This window comes from Larimichthys crocea, unplaced genomic scaffold, assembly GCF_000972845.2.
Source record: "Larimichthys crocea isolate SSNF unplaced genomic scaffold, L_crocea_2.0 scaffold268, whole genome shotgun sequence".
NCBI classification, from domain to species: Eukaryota; Metazoa; Chordata; class Actinopteri; family Sciaenidae; genus Larimichthys; species Larimichthys crocea.
Genome location: NW_020853535.1, coordinates 342401 through 362841, shown reverse-complemented (window position 1 = coordinate 362841; position 20441 = coordinate 342401). Strand labels below are relative to the sequence as shown.

At 41.3% G+C, this 20441-nt stretch overlaps 1 protein-coding gene across 8 annotated transcripts in view; it reads right to left on the bottom strand.

Moving 5' to 3' along the window:
• Positions 1–20441, bottom strand: part of nav3 (neuron navigator 3) — a 399859-nt gene that overhangs the window by 95008 nt on the left and 284410 nt on the right. For all 8 annotated transcript variants that reach the window (XM_019265607.2, XM_027275946.1, XM_019265602.2 and 5 more), the window contains 2 exons: positions 13860–13932; positions 7599–7767 (listed from right to left, as the gene is read on the bottom strand). In XM_019265607.2, the coding sequence (XP_019121152.1) occupies positions 7599–7767; positions 13860–13932 (242 nt within the window). The remainder of the gene's footprint in view (positions 1–7598; positions 7768–13859; positions 13933–20441) is intronic.

Below are 20441 nucleotides of genomic sequence, written 5' to 3'. Positions count from 1 at the left end.
AATAATGTGAGTGAGAGGAGGCATTCAGATAGCAGCGGACAGAGAGAGAAGAGGCACACACTGTAGCAGCCAGTGCCAAAGCACTGCTTTGATTTCTCACATGATGGCTCACACATGTTTACTACCACACGCATATGACTAAGCCAATAACGTCTCTCAATCCATTTACGGGGCCGCCGCTGACATAAAAAACTTTCACAATCAGTTTGGTGGTGGCATCGTTTGAAGAAAACCCCAAAATACACAACACATGAGGCAGAGGCGAAGGAAATGCCCAGAGCACCAGTCACAGTTTATAACCCAACACTCACTGTTAGTCATTCACGGAGATGGGAATCATGGCGGGCTGTTACAGACGGGCCTTTGCATTTATGTTTGACAGGAAGTAGTTAAGCTACTTGTAGAGTGCTTTATGAACAAAGGGATGCCTTTAATTATCATACGTACACCCTGTAAACAACGAAAAAGGCCAAGGCCAGGTGGCATGGCTGTTGTTTATCTCAGTGTGTAAATGTCCTCTGTGAACCGTGTGACTCGCAAACCATGTGAGTGTTTCTCGCTTGTCATAAGCTGAATGAACAGAGCCTCTATTGAATGGTAGCCTCTCTATCAACTAGCTGTATCTTCTCTTTTAGCCAGAAGCTGTAAATGCTTGTGGAAAATATGATTTGTGGCTCTATTTAGCACTAAACATGCCAATGAGGAATCAAATGTTCTCGTTGGGCATTGGAGCTAACCGTGACTCGGCTAGCATAACGTTAGCAATAAATGAGAAGTGACCTTTTCTGCTATTGTATTTTTCACTCATTACATTTTTACTAGCGAATTATTGACAAAATTATACACAAACGCAGAAAAAATACTAAGTACTGAAATGTAACCAAAATATACTCCAGGTAGTGTTTTGGAAAGTATGGCTAATGTGTGCTAACGTTATTAGCACGACAAAGACTCTGAGCTGCTGCTGTTGGCACAGAGCAACATGTTGGTTATTACACATGGTTATTTTGAGAAACATTTCAGAGTAAATTAGAAAAAAAATAATGAAAGTAACCACAGGAAAATGGTTAATAATAATAGTCCATGCTATAGAGTCACCCAGAAGGTAAAATTTCACAGTTTGGTCACCGTATCCTGACATATTACAGCATTGGCTATTAACTACTACAAAGCCCCCCTTCAAGTAGTTTTGAACACTGTAAACAATTGTTGACTGTTAAACATGACAAATAAATCACTTTACAGAGCAAAGAATTGCTGCTAATTGCAGTCTATCATTCATACCTTCCACAGGCTGACCACAGTTAGAAACCTTTCCAATTAATCCCCTTTGAGCTGCAACTGTCTTAATACTGTCCTCTACAACGTCTAGGACAGAGGAAGCAACAAACACCAGCAGTCTGTTTAGACGTCCTCCTTTTTCTGACAACGAGGAACAACTTGTTCTCTGTTTTGGATTGTGGGCTGCTGGTTTGGCGTTGGTGAGTGAGAGTGGACAGAGACAATAAACTACCTATACTGGGTGGCTGAATGACGCACTGCAGTCAACATATCTCTATTTCTGCTCTGCCTGCTTTTAGCGCGCTGTTCTCATCTTTGCATAAAAGTGAATTGAAACAAATGCCAACAGCTTGGAAATTAGACTTTTACATTTCAGCCTTTTACGCACTGAGCTGACACTGTGACCCAGAGTAGAATAAAAGCCGACTGGAGAACCAACAGTATCATATCAAAGTATAAGTTCTGGCCATGACTTTTACAAAAAAATCTAGTGCTGATGAATATTTTGTCAGCCTCTTATTCATGCATCATTTCCTCGAAGCGAGAGTGATAAAAGGAGGAATGGTGCCGAGGTTTCAGGCCTTGCTGAGGTGGTTTGCAGTCAATATCTTGAATAAATGTCATTGTGTAGAATCGAAGCAGCTGTTGCAGAGCGGCAGTGTGATATTTAATGCTTTGTTCAGAGAGGTCGAACTGTGAACGACAAGGATCTTTTAAGGTGGGGAGCACAATTTTAATTAGCTGTCTTACTCTGTAAAACTTTCTATATGGTTTCCACGCGTTGACATTTCTCATCTGCCTCTCTCACACACACACACACCTACACACACACACCTACACACACACACAGACACACACACACACAGGTTCTTTGTCTATTCACATCTCTCCCCCTGGACAGCTCACCACACTTTTAAACCACCTGTGATGAGGTGCAGAGTCACTCTACTTTTCTAATTGACCTTGCAGATTTTCGTGAGGCGGTGTTATGCTAACGAGCTGCGGAGCAGACAGCAGAACGCAGGGGGAACAAGTTCAGGGCAGTTTCCTATTATAGCGACGGGTATCTTCGTATGGTGTTATTAATGAAGTATATGATACACATGACACGTTGGTTAATGATGTCTGGCAACTAAATGTGTTCTCCTTAGTTTCCCCCTAACCCGCACCACATTTCATCTCCCAGTTGTATGTTTTGTGCTCTATTAAATACCCTAAATGGCACTTAGCACATGGAAAAGACAAGCTTAGACAGAGATTAATGGAGCCTGTCGCACTCTAAAATGCTTTTTCAGCATTTGGATGGAAAAAATGGTCGAGCTTAAATTCTTTGCATCACTTCTTCAGAAATAAAACTTTTGTCTTTGTCTTTTTTTTGTTCATATCGGAGTAGGAATGCAGCGCAAAGCTGTTAGCAAGGAGGAACAGGGGTTAAGTGAGAAAAGGTAAAGTGAGTGTAGCAGCCCATAGATGTATATGACAGAAAAAAAAAAAAAAAAAAGTCAGGGGTACTGTGGTGCATATTTTTCCACCACAGGACCCATCTTGACCCCCTCCCCCCACCTCCAACTTTATAAGACGCAATGAAACATGAAGGCAACGGTATATATTCCCCAGCCTGGAGTTCTTATCCAACCCGCAGCATTTAAGATCTTTCCAATGTGGAAAAGACACCAGAACACATAAGGGCAGGATCCTGGAGTGTAGAAAGGAGATGTGATGGTGGTGGTGGTGAAGAGGAGAAAAGTATGGAGGAAGGGGGTACAGTCTGTCACATTTGATCTAATACAACATACATCAACTGGGCCTCTGTCTAATAGTTAACGACAGTGCGGCGCACATGCAAGCGATATTGGATGCCATCGCCGTCCTATTAAATGTGAGTAATATCAGTTTCAGCTTGATTGTAGCCGCAGCGCTGAGGGCAGACGCAAACCGATGGCTTCTAGATCCAAAATAGTGGGTGCTGAAGCACTGAGGCTAACGTGATGACAGCAGGTAATGAGATGTCACCCAACCTTTGTCTGTCCAATGTGGCCCTTTCAAAGCCCAATCAGCACTTGTGACGCTACTTCTAGCATTGTTGCCTGAAGGACACACACACACAAAGTCACATATTCATTTCAGCATGTGACACAGTCACCTCAGTATCTGCTCTACTTCAATGTGGTTATGCTCCAGGTATCTACAGGTTGCTGCATCTCCCTTGCTTAATGGTGTACACATAATAGGCTATAGTAGAAGATGACTACCTCTCCTGTAGTACCAAAATATCAACCAATCCTCCAAGCATAACACCAAAAATAGATGATTTAAAGCACCCTGGTGGCCTGTGGATTTAGGGCGTGGACATTGGAGCAAAACATCCTTACTTTAAGGGCTCAGTTATACTGGAAAATAACTCATTTGTACAATTTGTCCTCTGACCATGTTGTGTTTAAAGTTGTTTTGAATGGCTATACCTCAAAGCCAGCGGTTTAAATATGAGGACAATGGCATGCATTTTCTGACAGTCTGACAGGTAAATTTAGCACTGAACACACGAAAAATGACAGAGATAGTTTAAGAGTTTGAGAGACAAGCTTGTTTCTTTTTCCACTATTAGGATATCAGATGGAAATAGCAGAGTCTTTGCTGTTAAAGTGAGATGATAAGCCCAGCTATTCCATCAAACTCCTCCCTATGAAGTTTTGAGAGCAGCACACCACTATTCATTATTATTATTCATTATTTGTACATCTGGAGTTCCTACTTGAACATGAACGTAGATCATTCAGTATTGTTTTACAACATTTATCAAGCAGATATTGAACAAACCAAACATGAAAACACAGAGCATACATGGATAATTAGTTCAACATTCATGCAGTATAAATTGGGCATTACTGTATACAGTAGTACTCCACTCAAACAAGCTGTTTCCAAGGCTAATTAATGACTTTAACTAATATTCTGACAGGATATTAACTATTAACAACCTAAAATAAAAAAACAAAAAAACAAACATGATGATTAACAAACAGGAACCAAACAAGTTTACCAGTTCATGATGCTAATCCATCCTCCTTATTTTGATTGTTTTCCAGAAAGATCCAAACTCCTTTGCCTTGATGTTACAACACACACACACACACTGTCCAAGCTAAAACTGTACCTAGGAGAAGAGTCGGGTTTAGCCAGGCTGTTGGCTCTCCCATATGGCAAACGGCTCTTCCTGTCGCGAGACACGGCGGTAGGCAGGCGTGAGGAGCGCCAGACCAAGGGGTCAACTTGTTCGCCCCGGGACATGCTGAGTTAAAGAGGGAGGGATTGCTGTGCCCTGCCAGGCCCGGGCCCCCCTGCCTTCTAGAGCACTGAAAACCACCCGTGGCTCCGAGCTGTCGTGATCTGTCCAATGGGGAGTTCCCCTCGGACACACACACACACACTCACACACATCTCATCCCTTGCCCCAGAGACACCAGTTAAACCAGCAGGTGCTGTCTATAGAAAGCTCCCCATACCACAACTGTAGATGTGCAGTAGGCCAAATGTGTGAGAGTGTTTGTGAGCGTGTGTGCCTCTGCCTGTGTAAATCTGTGACACGGATAATTTGATCATTTAAAAAGCTTAATTTAAAACATCCAATCTTCTGGCCTATCTTCTATTTTATGAAGTTACTCAGACACGCTAAATCATCAGGGTCGGCTGGAGCTTACTAGGAATTCATCACTGTGGAAAATTAGAATCGGAAAATATTTTTCATGAATACGTTTAATTATGTTTCAGTGTTTTCAAAGATGGGGAGAAGGAAAGGGAGGCTGCACGCCGGCCATGCATGAAGCCTCAAACAGAAGAACATTACAAATCTTTCATATAATTTAAAGTTGACATGGTACAATATGAAAAGTGCAGAGAGAGCAAACTTAAACATAAGACTATTAGCAGTTTGTGTGGTGCTTACAAGATACTAGAGATACAGTGGATTATCAAATTCTACACAGTCTACAGTAGGTGTCGGAAGCACACAGCTTTTGTTGTCATCTCATTGTACAAGGTATTTGTATACTGTATTTCTGAACTTCACTGTCTTCTGTTTTCAGCTATATAAAGTAATTTACCAAAGTTACAAGTCTTGTGCATCATTTTAAACACACATCCTCACGAGTAAGTCTGGCATATTTAACTCTCCGATCTCTCTAGAATTCAAAATACACTTCTGCGGGTTTAAATAATGTTTGACTGACCTACCAGTGACTCATGAATTCAAGAGATTAAACAAGAACACTAAGAGCGTCCCATGAAAACACTATTGAGAAACACATGCGTGTTGTTTGGACATTGTTTTGCTGTTTTTTTTGTTGCAACATAAAGATGAGCATGGGAGGCAACACTCAGTGTCTGACGTTTGACTCACACACACACACATGATCATGTGGCTCATTCTGCCTCCACCACACCCACACACCTTTATCACTGACAGACATGGAGTGATCCCTTGACCTCCACCGCGGACTACAGCAATCAGACATGATTAACTTATCAACCCAGGGGTGTGAGACATTACTGGGACTGTGGACGTGAGGGCAGAGGGTCTATTCTATTCAACTGAGGTAGTCTTTAAAGAAGACATACTCCCCATGAATTTATATGTTGCCCTTAAACATACACTCCTTGTATTCTATGGCAGTTAAAAGTCCAACTTCTATAATGGCTTCATCACTATGTGTTTGTGTGTATTGGATTGGCATGCTTGCCAGGCTGGACTGATGCTGCCGTGTGTTTCGAACTTCACTGTTTGGTGTGAGAGAGCGTTCTCCACCTGTTGCTGGGGGGAGGCAGCAGTGTGGGAATGGGAGGCAGCTGTGCCCCTAATAACCCCCCACATACAAACACACACACACACACACACACACACACACACACACACATACACTGACCCCATCGCTACCAACTCCTAACTCGTCCAAACAGATTGAGACTAAAGCGCCCGACGATATCATCTTACTCATATACCCTCTCTCCAAGTGCTGGGACTAACTGCTATTATTGCACTGATTTTAAGCACATACAGTCACACAGAATCACACACACACACACACAGCAGGGCCAAACAGAGCGGCCTTTCTGTAACTTGATCTGGTCAAGGGGAATGCTGCTCATGTGTGGTATGTCAGGCCTTCCTTTAGATGCTCATCTAAGGCCTGCTCTGGCTATTTACATCACACAAGGACAGGCTTGCTTTGCTTTTACTGCCTTTTACTGCTTAGCTGCCTGGATGCCAACACTTCTACTGTACAATGAATATCTTAATATTCTATAGTACCTCGTAAATAAATCATGAACCTCTTCATATTGTAAACCTACAAATACACAACTCACCATCCAGTAAAAGAGTTGTCCACTGATTTGACACACACATATATATATATATATATATCATATTATATATAATATCTATATCTATATATATATTATATATCTATTATATATTTATTTTTTTTTTTTATTTTTTTTTTTTTCTACACCAATTTTTGAGGATGGCAACTCAAAATTCAATTATTAGAATTTGATCTATTCATTCCATTAACATCTGTGCAGTGTAGAAGAGTTGTATTATTCTATTACACCACAAATTCATAACTTTTTCCTGACCCAGACACTTCTATTACCATTACATGTTAGCATGTGTAATGAAATGCTACACAAGTTTTTGTACAGCAAGATAAATTGTTGTTTATGCTGCCAGTTATTAAAAATTACATGAACTTAGCAGATTATAAACTTTAAAGCTGCCGGTATGCAGATTTGTCACCTTCAGACTTGGCGAGGCTGGCTGTGTTCCCCTGCTTGCAATCTTTATCCTAAGCTAAGCCAACAGGCTGCTAGCTGTAGAGTTTTGTTTAATGGACAGATATGAGAGTGGTATCAATCATGTATTTTCCATACAATCTGAGGCTAGGCCTCCAGTGAATATGTAACTACTATCTGCAGTCAGCCAGCTTGACTCTTCCCTGTCAGAACTTCCTCATGGCGCTGATGCAGCAAAAGCCCTAATGAGAAACATTTTCCGTGAAGGCTGTTATTCATTTTTAACACCACTGAGAGGCGGTCATATCCATCAAATTCCTGTTTACAAAAGCTCTAACTGGACCTAATTAAGCATCTAAAAGCAATAAATCAGCCAACCTCTATTCCAGCATGGATCCTAAAAAATAATTGGTCCACTAATTCAAACCAGCGACATTAGCTCGCTTCTGTAACCTCTAGGCTACCTCTGCCCCAAATGAGACCTAAACCAACACCAAACTAGTACAACTATCAGGAGTGCACCGTACCTGGACTGCATCTCTTGTGTCTTGCTGGCGGACGGGCCGGTGCTGCTGGTCTGCTGGCTGAGCTCCACCAGGGATTGGTAGTACTGCTGCTGTTGCTGCTGCTGCTGCTTGTAGCGTGACAGGATGAAGAAAAGACCCAGGATGCTCTTTAGGTTGCCATTCCTGATCTCTGGAGGGACAAAAGAGAAGAAAGATGTCAGCATCTCAATTTTTTCCCTGTGGCACAGTGCTACTCCATCATAATGTGACTTCATCCTGCATCCATGAATTACCTATGCATAGTGAGATTCTGCTTTAGCCTGCATCTCCCCTCCGGTAGAATAAATGTAAAGTAAGTTCTGCAAGTGAAAATAGTGCCCAACTTGTTTTTCATTTCTCTAGAACCAAAGCAGTGTCCTGTGACGCTAGAATTATTATTTTCCAGACCAGTTATTGTATCTTTCAAACACTATAAAGTGAACATATGCTGACTTTTTTTTTTCACTTGGGGATAGAGCTCAAGTGCAGCTGTTGTGCAGCAAGCATAACATTTTTATAAGAGTAATTATACACTGGCTTTAACTGGAGCAGATATTGATATACTGTGTATAATATGCAGAGTTATTGCATATACCATTCAGATTCATTCAATTATATTCAGCATGAAGAAACACTTACTCTGTATAGGAATAATTCAGACCAGTGCTCGCAAGAAGAACCAGTTGTCACAGATCCAGACTAAATCATCTGCTCACTTACATGAGCTAACACACAGCTGGTCCATTTAGGAGTGAAGCTCAGCATGGGAACTTCTGGACTGGTGTTTAACTAGCAGAAGTCTGGTGTGAGGGTAAGTCTGAGGCCAAACTGCCAAAAATATACAATAAGAACTTCAATTACGGTTCTGCATTTGCCATGAAAATGAGGAACTGGTGTTGCTGGTGGGATGGCAGAAGTGAAACATTTCTGTGTATTTATAAAAGTCAAATCATATAAGAGAAGTGATAAAAATAAAAACATTCAAATTGGATTTAACTAAAGTGAAATCAGAAATCAAAAACAGCAGCACAAATAAGGCCAACGCAAAGACAGAACACAATACTCCAAAGTCTATTTATACCCAAAATGAAGTCATGTCTGAGAACGAAAGAGGTTATATTCTTGTATTAGCTATAAGATCTCAAAGACACTGCAGCCCTGCAGATAAAGTTACCTTTTAAATATGCTGAGCTGGCAACAGCAAGAAAGCTCCTAATCAATGAGTACCTTTGTCCGGAGTGTTAATCTTATCCTCAACATTTCCTGAGTTTGTCTCAGACGAAACTTAAACAAATGCATCCTTCACAGACTCCTTCACACACAGCCGAGAGGGAGGAGGAAGAATTGATCACTGTGGCTAACGCACCCATTTGTGAAATGGACTTTTCATATCAAGCCCTCAGTGAGGAGTTGGCACACAGAGGCAGAGGAAGGATGGCAGCGGCTGACGCAGGGCTTTTTACTCGATTTTTCAATCTGGTGAGGCCCAAGCATTCTCCCCAGCCATCCATGGCTGTGCTGTTTGGAAACTGAAAGTTGGAGAAGATTAATCTCTTGGGGGTATTTTCCATTTTCTAACACCCAGAGGCGGTAATTTATACTGGGCCTTAGAGAGAATGTGAACAGCAGCATTTTCTGTGCTTTAGGGAGAAACAATGTTGCAGATTCAGCCAACCAAAGAGCCGCTGTGCACTGAAACTTGTGGCAAAGTAATAGAAATGATAATGATGGGGACACGAGGAAGAATAACACTCCATCATTTCCAAAAGAGAAGTTGCCCTTGAGGTCGAGGTTGACTATAGAACTGCCCACTGGAGTATTTTATGTGTTACCCAAAGAAACTTTAGCAAGTTGTAGGTTTACAAGGTTGTCTTACCAGTTGGGAAATTCAGCAACTGTCCAAGAACCTCAGAGGTCCACGGTTTCTGTTTTATGCCAATTTTTGACAAATTGTTCTGCATAATGCAGCTCAAAAGCAGCTGAAAGAGGAACATTAAGCTGGTTACTGTAGAATGTGTGAATGTGTTCTGGATGCTCTATCATTTTGTACAACTTAGAGAAAGGAAAATCTGGTCCTGATATCATCTCATGGGAGACAGTACAACCCTGATACAACCTCTTCTGAAATCATTCCATCCATTAGCCTGTCCTCTGTTGCCGTGTTACAGATGTAGCCCATTTAGAAATGTTTGTTGAAGTGATGTTCTTTGGTATAAGAAGGTCGGGTTGAATGGTTAACCATGCATGACTTTGATACCGGAGACCTGAGATCATGTCCCACATATGGTTACGGTTAGGCAACTAAAACTCTTGGTTATGGTTTGGTAAAGATTGTGGTCTTGGTTAAATATTGAAAAAGTCAACTCAGTGATAAGAGCACATCTGTAATTTTGTAGATATGTTTCATCATTACATTTCCTACAATATGTAATTGCTCTTCAGATATTTTCTGCTTGACCATCAATTTCTGCAGCTCAGCTTGTCATCCTTCCAAAGTGACTGCTGAAAACCTTTTTGTAAAACTCTCACAAGGTGTCACCTATTACTCTCTTTTTTTGTTGCAACCTTTTCAATTTTTGGTAGAAGTTATGATAGATGACGGATTCTGTGAGGACACTGGGAAAGACATTTTTTTGTCACAGCCTTTTCATCTGCTGAAAGCAGGAGTGCTGTTGCAGCAATGGAGCAGTGCAGAGGATAAGTGTTTCTGCTTGGCTCACGCTCAATGAAAATGTGCCTTTGCTTCTGGAGGCCTTTTAAGTGGTTAACATGGTTTCATTCAATCTTTTCTTTTTTTCTTCTCTTCTTATTTGGAGAGGTTAGTTCATGAGTCACAGAGGACTTGAGAGGAAGTGAAAGAAAGGTTCTAGTACGGCTAGGTAATACAAAAAAGACAAATACATTTAAGGACTAAATATTCTGTCTCTACCTACTTAATCAACCATTCTTGGGTTTAATCCTCAGACAATACATGTCCAGACGGGGTCTCTTTTTACAACTCCACAGCTGGTTATGTCTTTGCTTCCGCTGTTGCCCTTGGATTATTTGTGTAAGCTTGGGTTTTAATTAATTCTGAGTTCCCAATTAAGTTTTCAAACAGCAATTGTTCCACTGTTGATATATTTTCCAGCCCACAGTCTGTTTCTGCAGCCAGAAAGGATAGGGAATACACTAAACTGTAACTTAGTCTCACCCTCGCCCTAGGCCTCACCTTCTGGTCAGAGAACAAGGGTGTACCCCCTGATGACCCAGCACAGGTGAATGTTAAAGTAGACTAATGAAATCGGACCGATTTTAAAAACATTTGCACCTACTGAGATCAAGCAGGAGGGACTTTACTGCGGTGAGCAGGTCATACTGTAGGTTGCTTGCAAGCACTGAAACCAATAAGAGATCAGTCTGCTGAGGGTTCAGCTGCAGAGACCCAGTGGAAAGAGGTTTTAATGACCTGTTGTAAGGACCCCTCACTGTAACCCATTATCAACTGCAGGAAATGCGTGTTTTGGAGCTTTACACCTATTTTTTAAGACTGGTACTGGTAGACAGAACTTCCTGTAGATAATTATCACATTTAGTAGTAGTAGTAAAACTTTTTTTGTTGTTGGCTTTGATCACATTTTTTTTTGTGCATAGGTTTTCAAGGATCAAGACTAAGACTCTTGACACACTAGTAGTTTTGCTGTGCTTAGCCGTGCTTGGAGCTAAACACATGTGTACAAAGTATAACGTGGAATATATTCACCATCCTAGGACAGAGGTAGATTGAAATGGGTCTTAGTATTTGGTCATGAACCAAAGTATTATATTCTTATATTATACTATTTAAATGCCTGACCTGATGCTGGCAGGACTAATTGATTCATCCTGATGGAAACATCAATGTTTGTGCCAAATTTTGTTGCAGTCAATCCAGTTGTTACTAAAATGTTTTACTGCACTTCAAATCCACAAATGTCGACCTTATGGTTGAGTTAGAAGCAAGGCTAAGGGATCACAGAAGTCATTATGATTCATCATCTGGGAACCCTGAATGTTTGTACAAATGCGTCTAGTACATATTGAGATATTTGCTGGATAAGTGAAAACTTTGACCTGCTGGTTGAGGCAGATCAAAAGTCACCAAAGTCTTTAAGATTCATCATGCATGTCAGAAAGAAATGGCAGATCATTCTATAGTTGTTTGGATACATGGTTTAAAATATGGTGGAAAACAGTCAAAGGTGTGAGAATGTCCTGGATTTAAAACTGCATTACTAGTTATTAAGGGTCCCTGTCAGATTCTTCTTGATCTGTAGTATTACATTACATGTTCATGCTTCTCCTGTTTATGTGCAGCATTATTTTCTTTTCTTGCATTAAAAAAAAGGCAATGGACTTGTTTTCATTATGGCCTATAAACTTTAGCGGAACCATAACTCTCTTGAACAAGATGAGTTTTTCCGGAACTTTGCTTTACAGCCTCCCACCAGAGAGATGCAAGGGGACTTCTAGAGAGGTTATTACAATAAGTGGGCTCTCTAAGGAAAAAAAAAATATCCTGTGCCTGTATGCACATCAAATATTCCACTTTGTTTTATTCCCACGGCTTGTAAAATGATAATAAAAAACGCATATGCCAGCCAACAGTATCTGGGAATCCCTGGATGGATTCAATTAGATATGAGAGGGCCAACATGGCCATCTAATTCAACTCATAAACACACACAGCATGTGGAGTAGGCTAGGTCTTGAGAAGAAGGCTGACCAAGACAAAGAGTGAGGGATGGAAAGATAGACTGAGTGAAAGGAGTGATGAAATGCAGCAGCAACAGCGATGGACAGAGTAACCCAATAGCCCATATATTTACAGACCCACTTTGAAATTCCAGGCCTAGCGAGTCACTTTGCTGTTTTTAGTGCTGTAGTGGGGGGGCAGAGCTTTAGAGCTGTCGGTCAGTGTGTCATACTGTCAGACTATTTCTGCTGCTGGAGAGGTCAAGGGCACAGTCACCTCTTTAATGTTTAAAGGGGAGCAGGAACAACATGGGGTCTGAGCAAGCACATGTCCTAAATAACAGCAGGAGACATTTTCTGCTAGAATAATTGAGACATGCCTGTAGGTATTATAAAATCCAGTCAGGGAAGTTCAGTTTTAGTCTTGTTGACATGTTGAATTTTTTACTGTCATTATTAAATCAGGACCAATGATTTTCCAGTGTAGTTGGTAAGTAAAGTGCAGCATCACACCAGTGGTGTATGACAGGCATCAAAACATCCATACCTGTTTGTTTCTATGTAATCCTGCATAAGTTCACTATATCTCAGAGCTGACACGTGGTAAAGCTCCAGAAAAGCGTAAGTCTTTTCATTTTGTTCTTAAAAGATAAATAAATCACTCAAAAACCAATTGGATTATCTGAACAATGCATCATCACAAAGCTGTAAATGGGGCTGTTGTCTTTAGCCCATGAAAAGTTGAACATTTAGGAGATACATGGGTTTAATAGGACAGAAACACTTTGTTCCTTAGATCAGGACATGCTAGCTACTAAATCTTGACTACCTCTTAATGTATGGCATGTCACATGTGCGCTACAGGTGTCAAATGGGACACATCACTACAAAATGCTACGTGCTGTATTTCCTTCCAGACTTTACAGAAGCTCATTGCATGCAGGGAACAAACCGATGGCAATTTACAAACTTTGGGGGATCTTGGGCTTCTCCTGCGGAGTCACTATTGAGTGTAAAACAAAATTATAACACATTGTTTAGAACTTAACTGTAATTTTAACCCTGAGCCTTGTGAGACAATTTTAGCTGTCATTCGGTACGGCACACTGCTGTAGTCATTGCTGTCATATAAGCCATGTACTGTATACCATGATGGTCGGGAGGCAAATCCCTATCTGGAGTTTTTATCCTCCCACAATCCCCTTTGATGCCCTAATGATTGCCTACACTGCCATAGTGAAAGCTTGAGATGGAGAAACTGTGCTCCCTGTCATGATACCAGCGCGGTAAATTCCATTGCTGTGAAGTATAGTATGTGTTGGAAATAGGTTTTAACCAGTTTTTTTTAAGACATTTGGTGATGTGATGAAATGGAAAGCTACCCACAGAAGGTTGTATGATGCTGGAGCCAAATGAATTTTCCAGGTCTGGAGATTAGAAATACAACAGGGAGATCCCTCTACTGCTTCTCCACTGGTTCGATCGAGAGTTTAATCAGGCCTTGAATTGCGTTTTGTTTCTGCTTCTTACCTTCTGCTGAGAGCCCTTGTACATTCACTCCTCTGGCGTCCAGGAAACTGAGGCAGGCGTCCACATTCTCGATCTGTCGGGAAGACGACAGACAGTCAGCACAAAGGACAGACACAGCAAGAATGTGACGATACTTAACATTCAATGAGCCTAAATGTCTCGGGCCAGAGGGCTCAGGGGACGTGGACATTATTACCCATAAAGCACATCATTGTGTGGTTATTACCCGACCCCCTCTCGACCCTGGCACCCGGCTCCGTGACATACTGACCGCAGTGTATCACCACCTACACAGCCGGGGGTGCAGCCTGTCTTGGCATGTCACACACTCACACACACACCCATATACATCCACATTGGGGCAAATATACAGTAATTTCACCATAGTCAACATCAGTTTCACAAAGGCCCACTGAGGTTGCAGTTAGTTTGGGGGATTTTTGGATTTCCTAACAGTGGCTAACGGGTGGCTCCATTAGCATGGTGGCAAGCCGCCAACGCCCCTCAGGAGGTCTGTTATGATGAAGTCAAAGGTCAGAGCACTACGCTTCAACACAGTGTGCCAAGGCCACACAAAGGGCAGGCTGGGCAACTCAGCCGGACGTCCAGCAGCAATGATGATTCATGAGCTGTTACTGTTGCTGTATCTCTTCATTAGTGAGGCAGACTTTTTAAAACCAGGATAATGAGTCATATCTACACACAGGCCATTTGGATACTTGCTGATTTTTCTCTTACTCCCACTGAGCTGAACTGTATAGCCATCCACAGCTTTATGTTTTTTTTCTGTGACATATTATTAATCTGAGAGAATTTGCCCTCTCTAACATTTGCTTTCTCTCGTTTTGTAGTTGCTTCATCATAACAGACTTTTTGATTGAGAACTTCTGACTTCATCAGCTACAATTTCCTAGAAGTTCTTTTCACTATGACAACAAGTAACTAGACATGGTTTCCGAACTGTCAATAGTGATATCTGTCCACACAGCTCGCTCTGATTTTATTTGTGCTAACACAATTTAACACACAGGATGTGAATGTAAATTTTGTTTTTTGGTGCTCACAAGAGAAATGATACCTAAAAAATAATCAACACCAGTGTTTCAGTTGTGATTCCACCAGAGCTACTTTCTTCTGTGGATTTTTCAGAACTGAGTCACTTGGAATATTATATGTGAACGGTGTTAAGGTTCTGACCCCCAGCAGGTTGATACTATTTTCCCCTGAGGTAAAGGAAGGACTAAGAGCCTACAGGTGGATGCTGGGGGGTGGATGTCGGGCTTTTGAAATGAAGAACAATGGCAGCGGCAGTGGCTGTTTACAGCAAAAGCTCAGTCTGTAGGGACCAGAGGGTAGCCAGTCCACCTCCAGAGAATTGCGAGGTGCCCTTGAGCAAGGTACAGAACCCCTCACTGCTCCCAGGGTGCTGCTACGTGGCTGTGGATCACTCCATCATCTCTCCACACTTGCATGTCTGTGAGCCCTTTGTCACACACAGTGCTGTGTTTGTATTTTGGACGTACACATGTAAAAACCTGAGAAACTGAATGTTCTTACTTATTCAAGTAACACAGCATGATGATTTACTGTTTTATATTATGTATGTTTATTGTTGTAACCATGCTGACAAAAGGTCACTCAACCATAGCAAAATGGTCACATTAACTGAAACCACGTTTCCCCAACCCAAACTATGTATTCTCCCTAAACCTAATCAGACGGGGTTTGTGCCCAAATCAAACCAAACCAAACCATGACCAGAGCGTCATCATATCATAAAAGTGATATAATTTTTATTTTTAAGAGTTTTATAAGGCACACTATTATATATATATATATATGACATGTCCTGTCACTTAATATTGAACTTCCCGAGCAAGTGACAGCGAAGCTTTAACTAGAGCATCATGGTCAGTTGAGTTGGATTCAATGAGAGGAGTATGACATGTCAGTGAAATGGTTGCTTCATTGATAGGGATCTTAAAACGTGCTGATGTTTAAGTTTTAACTAGTCTTAACCCATTCACAGGCAAAGATGGCTGTCTACACATACCTCAGCGCCATCAGATGAGCATCTTCCTCCCTGTCACTTTCTCTCCACACACTGATATGTTTACACTGGTTGAATCAACAGGGAGCCCTTTGGGACAAGGAGTCACACACAGAGCTTCTCCATCTGCCTCACACAACAACCAACAACCTCCCTCTTCCCGGCACCACACACATTCCCACAGAAGGCACCAAACGCCCTCACATGTGGGCTTTCACATTCTCCTTCAAATATGCTGCACACACACACAGACTAACACATGTGTGCCCGGTGCGAGCTTGTTTGATTAACCCGCACAAACTCTCAGAAGTTTGTATGTTGGAGCGACATGTGCGGAGCAGCGTGTGGGAACACTTCAGTTTTAATTAGACTGACCACAAGGACGATAGCGGTTCTCCAAAATAAATAGCCTATAGGCACGGATGATATGTCATCAGAATCACAATCAGAAATATTTGCTTGATAACTTTTTTTTGACCAATTAGGCTTCAGTTTCAAATATTTACAGCCAAAATCTTAGGAGGCCTTGCATCTGTTCCACAGGCAGTGTGTGTGTTCATGTGTGTGTTTGAAGGATGCGTTTGTAGCTGATAAAGACAAAATGAGTCAAGTCATAAACACACAGTAAATGTTTTTAGTTGGACAGATTGCTGTCTTTATATGCTTTTTAAAGGACACGCATCACCGACGAAACCCTTCTTCCTCTCAGCCTTCGAGTGACACTCCAACCAGATATTCTGAGGCTTTTAGACAAAACCGCTGTTTGTTTTTAGTCGGTCTTAACTCTAAAATGACGTAAACAAGCGGAATAATGATTGAAGGCGTTGATGACGGCTGGGGCATTAATGTTCCGCAGGGCTCTGGCGATGTTTAACTGCTAGTTTGGTGGGCGGCTCGGCTTTGTGGCATCCTGTAACAGCTCCTCAAGAAACCGACATCATTTATTTTTCCGACGCAGGCTGGCATCAGACAGATCCACATAAGCCATTAAAAGCAATTTGGAAAAGGGCATTCTGATGAGGCACACTTCACCCAATCATGGAGTACTTAAAACAGGAAAAAGGAGAGCACGCTTTGAGGAGTGACAGGAGGGCACATGTGCAACACGGATGAACTGCGGTAAGAAAACTTGCCACTAAGCCTGGAAGAATAATGGGGAGAGCTGTTAAAGTTTCTGTGATAATCAGTTTCAATTAAACTATGTTTCATTTACAGAGCCACACTACAAATCAAAATATCTCCTTCTAACTGACATGGGCAGCAGAGCGGAGAAAAGCTTATATCACGGCTGGGTGACACGAGGCACGCAGAGCACAAAACCACATTCCCCTAAAATCACTGAGGAGTTAGCATGAGTACTCTAAGAAAGAGGTAAAGTTTGAGGGGAAGGTAGAGGAGGAAACAATTCACAGGAAACAATGTCACAACAATGTGTTTGTAACCCAGGTTAGCATTGACAGTGAGCGTCTATCAAGAATGTGTCTGCTAAACAAGACATCTTCATATTCAGCGAGCACATCAACAAACTCAACCATCTCCATGACAACTGAGCAGCTCCATCTATGAGACGTTTTGGAAACACCATGTAAGAGAAGATAAATCACTATTTCCAAGGTTAACCTTTCTTTTGATTATAATTGCTTGAAGGATCATACTAATGCATGTTGTAGCTGTTGTAGCTTTTTTTCCAGTAAATATCAAATGCACACTTGCCTGTTCAGCTTTAGACCTTTGAATGTTTTTAATTCTGTTCTAAGTAGCAAACTAAACTCTATTTCTATTAAACTGCATTAACACCCAATAATACACTACCTTCGTTCGTTTACTCAATTTTTTTATGTTGCATCATAGTTTAATTTCTGATTCATTGATTTTTTTTTAATTATTTTTTATTTTTTGTATTCATCCCTCCATTTTCTGTAACCACTTATCATCATCATGGAGTCTATCCCAGCTGACTCGCAAAAGGCGAGGTACACCCTGGACGCGACACCAGTTCATCAAATCAAATTAAATCAATTTTATTTGTATAGCCCCAAGTCACAAAGTACATTTGCCTCGGAGGGCTTTACAATCTGTACAGGGAGTGACACCCTCTGTCCTTAGACCCTCGGTTCGAGTGAGGAAAAAACATAGAGACCATTCACACCCATTGACACTCACATTCACAGCTATGGGTAATTTAGAGTCACCAATTAACCTGCTAAGGTTCATGTCTTTGGACTGTGGGAGGAAGCCGGAGAGAACCCCCGCAGACACTGTGCAAGGCCTTTGCTGTGAGGCGACAGTGCTAACCACTGCAGAACCACACTGACCGTGATTTATGTATTTTAGGTAAAATGAATGGGAAAATAGCTATCTTAAAAATAGAGGAAAAACATAATAAAAAAATCTAAAATCAGCATTAGTTTGGATGACTATGATAAGTTTTATGATTTTAGTGAATGAAAAATGCAAAACCACTTGTATATGTCACCTTTGTTAGTATTTTAACAAGAAATGTCACTTACTTCTTAGGTGTGTTTTGGCTGTAACTGTTTTGTTTTTTGTTTTTAAAGATTATTTTTTCAGCCCGTTCAAGCTTTATTTGATAGAGACAGCTGAAGAGTGACAGGAATGTGCGGAGAGAGAGACAGGGAAGGACGTGCAGGAAAGAGCCACAGATCGGATTTGAACCCTGGGCTTCCGCAGCAAGGACTGAGAAAATGACAACACAAATGCACAAGAAGCAGCTGCAAATTGGCCATATGTAGTTCCACTAGAATTCAACAAGCCTTCAATTTGTATTTTTGAACTTCCTTCCATTAGAAGCTTGGTGTAAACCTTTAAAACTTCATGGAAACACTTGTAACAGTTCTCTTTGTAGAAATATGACTCATCGTTTTCAGTATACTTTAATTTAGTTTTGTTCGGTGTTTGACAAATCTCCACAGCCAGTATGTCACATTTCTACATGTATTTTAACACTCTTCCACTCCAGGTAAGAAGTGAGACTTAGTGAGATACAAAATGAGACAGTGACTACATGTATGCATCTGCCTCCTCGCCTGTGAAAAGTGTGCTGGGGCACACTGGGCCTCACGAAAAGCATCGAGTGACTGATGTATGATGGCTGGAATTGGAAAGTGTTATCCCTTAGAAGCAACTGTGAAATACAAATGGGCCAGCACCTTAATTACCACTTCCTGCGGGACAGAAAATGACCTCCTTCAAGACAGTACTGGAAAACCAGGCGTTAGCACTTTACGGCACATGAGCACAGCTCAATAATTGAAGGGTTTTAGCCCAAAATGCTACATATCCACTGGAAAATACATGCCACCTTAAATCCCCAAGTCAGTATTACAAAAACACAGATGACTCAAGCTGCACAAACACAGCTATTTTGTGAGCAAGTCTTCAGATGACTCAGTTGACTCTTAGTTTTTCTTTCCAATTGGGTTTACTTTAAACCAGTGATTATTTTTTGAATGCTTTCAATATTTATTAATTTATTTCACACTCACACGAGCATTGTGTTCAAATCTCATGCTGGCTGTTGGAACCTTAATCATCAGTGGGGTCAGGGGCAGTCATTATGAGCTGTGGGTTATTTGTGTTCCTCAAGGAAACATACACAGCAGAGAGTTGATTGGCTTTTGTTGCATCTCTTCTGCTCAGGGCAGAAATCAAAGTCTAGTGATGACTCAGGGGAATCTGAATAAATCAAATCAAAACCCTTCACGTATAAACCACTGTCATCATTTTAAACCTTTTTCCCAGCAGATCAAAATCGATAACGGCTAAAGCTGACAAAAATGAGTTTTGCCTCAGACACTCGTGTATCAAAGTTTGCTTTTTTTCTTCCATTCAGCGCATATGGCAGTATGTTGAGAAGAAGGACACACTTTTTGTACCTATTAATTCCTCTTGGCAAGTGAAACCTAATGAGGCAGAGCTCATCACTCTTGCTGAGGAGACACATAACTGGGATACTTTTTTACAGCCAGAATAGACTTTATTAATCATTGAGCTACTTTGAGAGCCAAATATTTACATGCAGACAAAGCCAAATCCCTCCGCTCACTGCAGTTGAGTTGTGTCCCAAGCGGTTTTGAAAGGCCAGAATATATTTATGCATTACTTTCCATGAATAGCCAAGACCTGAAGGACACAACAGCACTATACTATAGAGTACTACACTATAACATCAGAACCTGAAGTCATCTTTTTATCAAACAAACCGCGCCTCTTGTTGTCTATCACCTCTTCGTCAACTCTGCTCCTCAGACTGGGAGTCTGACACGTACACTTCCACTGGTTTCGTCCCAAACACTCAATTGATTCCTCTTTCACTGTGCCCTATCACTCTTATCGGTCCACAAAACAGACAGCTGCTGACAGATGATGAATCAAAACGGATGAAATGGGACGGAGCTTTAGAGCTGATGGGCAGAGGGGAGACTGGGTTAAAGGATCCTGTCTCATAATCTGGGGAATCATTGCTCATCATGTCAAAATGCAAACTAAGGAAACTTTTTCTCATCCTGCAT